The 5,491-nt window shown below is 32.2% G+C and overlaps 1 protein-coding gene across 1 annotated transcript; it reads left to right on the top strand.

The window, feature by feature from the left end:
* The first annotated feature begins 289 nt into the window (after positions 1-289).
* Positions 290-4,361, top strand: LOC105840698 (uncharacterized protein KIAA2013 homolog). Its single transcript, XM_012687709.3, has 8 exons — positions 290-413; positions 563-811; positions 1,259-1,730; positions 1,822-2,059; positions 2,165-2,403; positions 2,474-2,701; positions 2,827-3,101; positions 3,275-4,361. Exons 2-8 carry the CDS (start codon positions 631-633, stop codon positions 3,460-3,462), a joined length of 1,821 nt encoding a protein of 606 aa, XP_012543163.1. The 5' UTR covers positions 290-413; positions 563-630; the 3' UTR covers positions 3,463-4,361.
* The last annotated feature ends 1,130 nt before the right edge of the window (positions 4,362-5,491 follow it).

The following is a 5,491-nucleotide window of genomic DNA, read 5'->3' as shown; positions in this document are numbered from 1 at the left end:
CAATTATTGGGTGTTGCAAATTGCAACTGGCGATTCCAATTAATTGGTTTGTTCGCGTCGCCATGCTCCGACATGCTCCTACTCACTCCAACGCATTCTAATAGGTTGGCGTCATCGGAATCAACGTATTGGAGTGCGTTGGGGTGAATAGGAGCATGTTGGGGCATGTGACGCGAACAGACCTAATGTAGAACGGGCTTTACATTCACGTTTGGCGCTAATCTAGTCAAATATTGGTCGCACGAGAAAACAACTGCGGTGGCCGCTCTCAGGTTCCTCTCTGCTGTCATATACACTGATATACACATACGTGACATCATACATACTTACATACATGATGAACGTGTGTCGTATTTATCATCGCACCGGTTCTATTTGTTCATATCGCGCAAGGCCACGCAAGGCAGCGCAAGGTAAAACCAGTAGAACTTTTCTGATAATGCAGTCTGTCATTTGGAGTGCATGCCGAACTGCGTAATGCGAAAGTAATAAAAACGGCTGAGCATCAATGATTTGCGCGAACACTTTCTCTCGGCGATAAGGTTATGTCCACGATCATCAGTAGGTCGACGGGACCAGTGACAGTATTCGGGCACACGCGTTTCACCGGTACGCCACACTCTCTCGACGATGAGGACTGGTGGTATGCTGGACGGTCGGGAATTCGGCAAGCGCGTGCGACGCGTCCTAGATGGCAATTATTCCTATCGCAAAATCCTTTTGATCGTCTTGGTATGCGGTGGTCTTTTGCTGTATTTTGGTCCATCCTTCGCGCAGTGGCTTTTTTCCTCCGCCAGAGAACCTATACAAGGTATGAGCTTTGTTACTTTTAATCTTAGAACACTAGGTTTGATTATCTCAAATCTTATTGGAAAAATTTCTGGAAATATTTATACAAACAATTGTTTTATACACACACACACACACACACACACACACACACACACACACACACACACACACACACACACACACACACACACACACACACACACACACACACACAAATACATTTGATAATCAAGAATAGTAAATAAAATTAAAGTAATCCAATTATTATAATTTTTAATTTTAACAACTTAAGATAAATAATAAGTTTTAATAACTTTTGATTTAACTTGCAGCAATTTGAATCTTAAGTTATTATAATAAAATAGTAGTTTAAAATAGTATTTTGAACAAATTATATATTATATGGAATTGTCTTTATATCTCTTTGCATTAGTGTCAAAATACTAGTATGGATACTTTTCCACAGCATTTGAAGATCATTGCATAAATGAGAGATTGGCTAGTTTCTACTTTGATGCTGTTGAATATAATGCAAATATTCTGCACAATCCTCCTAAAAAGAATGAACATTCTTATTTGCCATATATTGGTAATGGTGTTTTTGGAGTTCCCATTTCTCCAGAAGCCTGGCTATATATTAAACATGGGAGAGCACTTTTGCTGCCTGTACAGTGGCAACCATTGATCTCACATCCTATACCCAAAGATAGTTTTTATCGAGAAGCAACCATTCTTCATTTTACAAATGGGATGGTTTATAAGTATCAGTGCCTTAGAGAGGGATATTACGTAGAATTTCAATATTATGCTCACAGAGGTCTTGATGGAATTTTGGTACAGACTGTAAAACTTTCTAATCCATTTTCCCTCTCTCAAGAAATACCGTTGAAACCACAAGAATCCATTCATTGGAGTAATTCTCACATAGAACCCATTAGGTAAGCAAAAAATTGTGTTCTTTTAAATAATTAAATGAGAATAAATTACCATTTATGTAATTTTTAATGTCATGTAATTTTGTAATGTTAGAATTCAGGTCGATGGACTTAATCATGACTACTCTTTTGTGTCTGGATTTGTATCCGCACCCAACTCCAACAAGATAATAGTTGTATCGATTATTTACAAAGTTCCGCCTAAAACGGTGCAAGTAAAATCACATACCTCTGTGAAGTTGGAGTTCCTGTCGAGCATTCAATACAGCGAACCAATCATGTCTGAGCAGTATCATGTGGAACGTGACGCGACTAAGAAGAGATCTATTGATGTAAGCAAACAAGCAATTGTTAAATTGATCGTTTCTTAGAAGGAAAAAATAAATTTAACATTTATTTTTATTCATATCTATGAATCATTGTTTTTCGTCGTGCAGTTGTTGAGAAAAGCGATTGCACGCCAGCAACGAAATCTAAGAGAGGAGCATGTAAATCTCTGGCAGAGTTATTGGTACACGAGTCTGAAAATAAGTGATTCCAAGGCCAACGGCGCTATCAACGGTCACAAGATTAATTCTACCATGTATTACGTATTGTCTCAGGTTTCACGGAGTGTTCATAACATCGAAAAAAATGTTGCTATGAATGAAGGTTGCTATCGAGGTCATCATACCTTGTAAGTGAGGCTGGACTTGTTTTTACCTTTTAAAATAATTTATACGTATTAAGATTTTTTTCTTGTTTAGGGATGCTCCTCGCTTATGGAAAGATACTTCAACTATTGATGCTGTCAACGAGATAGTCGAGGCATGGTTGATAACGTTAGAGAAACAAGGTTGCCATCATTTAGTGACCGGAGGTCCTACGGCTGTACAACAGGCAATCGTGCTGAGTCTTGGTAGTCTGAGATTTAGTAACCAACATCTTGAATTTAATATCGATCCTCAGTATCTTCATCGCGATTATTTGTTTAGGTATGTTTATAATTGTCAACTAAAGATAACATTATAATTGAAAAAACATTATGAAGTGAAATGTGATTTAAAAAAGCAAAAGTGTTCTTTTAATTTACTATTGAAATTGTATATATTTCTTTCAGGCGTATAAGTTATGGAAATATAACGCATGTAAATATATCCGTAACAGTTGGTGAAGATAATCGCGCGATATTAGGAGTAGCTTTGGATAAAAGTGATAGTGTTTATTTTGGATGTGATGCCGGTTGTTTGGACGCGCCAGTTTCTCTCGACCAGACCTACACGAATTTTCCTGTAAAGTTGACGAAACCACTAACCGCGATACTTTATATAACATCCGATCATCAACACATGCAAGAGCTTCGTAATGCTTTGCACGTGCACGAAGTGGATAATGGTACGTTAAGAAATGTAATTTATTATCATTCAGATTAATTTAGAAAACCTTTATTTTAATCAAAAATTTTATATTTGAAAAGATTGAAAGATTCTTTTTTTACTGTTTTTAACATAGAAATTTATTACTATTTTTTAATATACATTAAAGAATCAAAACATATTTTCTTCCAGCGCCGGCACATGATCACCAAGTGATGGCTTTGCATAAGCATGGACATCAACTCGGAGGCTTGCCTATGTTATTCTGGGTTAGCATATGTTTTTTGATAATTGTGTTCCATTTATTTTTATGTAAACTAATTTGTAATGAGTATTACGGTCATCAGGATCGGCAGCGAGTTCGATATAATAAACCGTGATATAATTGTACATAATTTTTTTGTTGACATGAGATGTGTATATATATATATATATGTATATATATATATGTGTGTGTATATTATAATATTTATATATATATTTTTTTGCAAGTTGTATAATTGGGCTACTTATTTTTTATCCAATCGGAATTTTCTGATTGAATATTTTTGATCTGTCATGTTGGCCTTTATCGGTTTTTTTCCAAAGAGCTTGGTAATATCCGTTTGTTACCTTTTGAGCGGATTTTTTTCTCTCAGTGTATGAGCAAAATAGAAATGAAAAATTGTTATTATTTCAGTCAGTATTATAAGAATTAATATAGAAGCAAATCTTTTAATCTTAAGAAACACAAACGGAATGACATTTAAATCATATTAATATTAGTAATTGTTTTGCAGTCGGAATTTGCAGAAAGAGAATTTGTGTAAATGTTTAACATGTGAACGATACAGCATTTTTCAGGGTCGGTAAAGCCACAAATTATCGCGAATATATTTGTTAACTTAAGTTCTTTATTAATTGACATATACTGTTGACGCGTCAAAGTGCTTTCGATACGCGCAACGCTTATTAAAAAATTGGCATCTTTGCAGAGAGATCCATCAATTAGTCTAAGTTTGTTTAATTTATCAATAACTTAACATACAATCAGATCATACAAGTGAGATTTAATATCGCTGATTATTAGCATCAGCCATACGTCTTCCTTTCTTTTTAGTCCAAAAATAGCTAAGCAAATTCGGCAAACGCGAAATGCTGAAGGAATAAATAAATTTAATTAGGCCTATGATACTCAGTTTTATTAGACTAGCCGCTTTGTTTCGCGCATGCTCAATAATTCGTAGTATAATTGTCTATTATTTTATTTGATCTTATACAATCTTGACTTAAAAAAAAATTTATATAATGTTTAAATATGTAATCAAAACAGAGCTTCTACAAAACCTATATAAATTAGATTTTTATACTTTAGTAATGTTATATTTGACGCGCATGCGCGAGAAAAAGCGGCCCGTCTAATAACATTGATGGTACTCTCAGCTTAAAAAAAAACTTCCGTAGTGAAAATTTTTTTTAGAAGTTTTCTATGAATATTGAAAAACTTTTTAAAAATACCAAGAAAATCTACATTTTTCTTTTTTTAAATATTTTATATAAGCAACTCTTTTAAACAATATTTAAAATTTTTTTAGATTTTATAAAATTTTAAATTACAGAAATTATAAAATGAGTTAAAATATTTAAAAGTTTATATATATATGAAGAATTTTAGAAAAGATGTGTGTAGACTTTCTCAATGTTTTCGAGAAAACGCTCGTTTGAAAAGTTTTTAAATTTGTATGAAAAAACTTTAAGAAATTTTCTGAAAAGATAAAATTGTACGGAAATTCTGAAAAAATTTGGAAATTTACATAAAAATTCTGAAAAGTTATTTCTAAAAAGCTTTTACTACAATCATTATATATAGAATATTGAAAATAAAATAACAGAAATAAGTGCTTTTTCCTTTGAAATTGACAAGGAAGGCAATATAAATTTTTTTTTAATTTTGAAACTAAAAATAAAGTACATGTAAACATAATCTCATAACAATTTTTTATATTGGCTGATAAACCGATTAATTTAAGAGTAAAAAAGCATTTCTTAACAAAATATGCCTTTATATTTCTGTTAATATTTCAGAAATATGAGAATGAATTTTGAAAAAATATTTAGTACAAAGATTTTATTATTTTTATAATCTGCAATGGTAAGATAAGAAATGAAAAACTTTGCTTTATTTTTCCCACGAACATAAAGTATCTTATAAGCTCTGTACTACTCTGTATGGAAAAAATATATAGGAATATTGAAGATAATAATATTTTAAAACGTGAAATTAATCGTCAAACGTCCGAAACGTATCAAAATATTTTTCGAATACATGATATTTAAATATTTTTTGAATATTTTAATGTTTTTAGCAATTAAGGATTGCTAAGGATTAAGGATTAACTATAACTTAAAAAGAACAATTTTATATCAATT

The sequence above is a fragment of the Monomorium pharaonis genome, chromosome 4 (genome assembly GCF_013373865.1).
Source record: "Monomorium pharaonis isolate MP-MQ-018 chromosome 4, ASM1337386v2, whole genome shotgun sequence".
Classification (NCBI taxonomy): Eukaryota; Metazoa; Arthropoda; class Insecta; order Hymenoptera; family Formicidae; genus Monomorium; species Monomorium pharaonis.
This window is presented reverse-complemented; position numbering and strand designations above follow the sequence as displayed.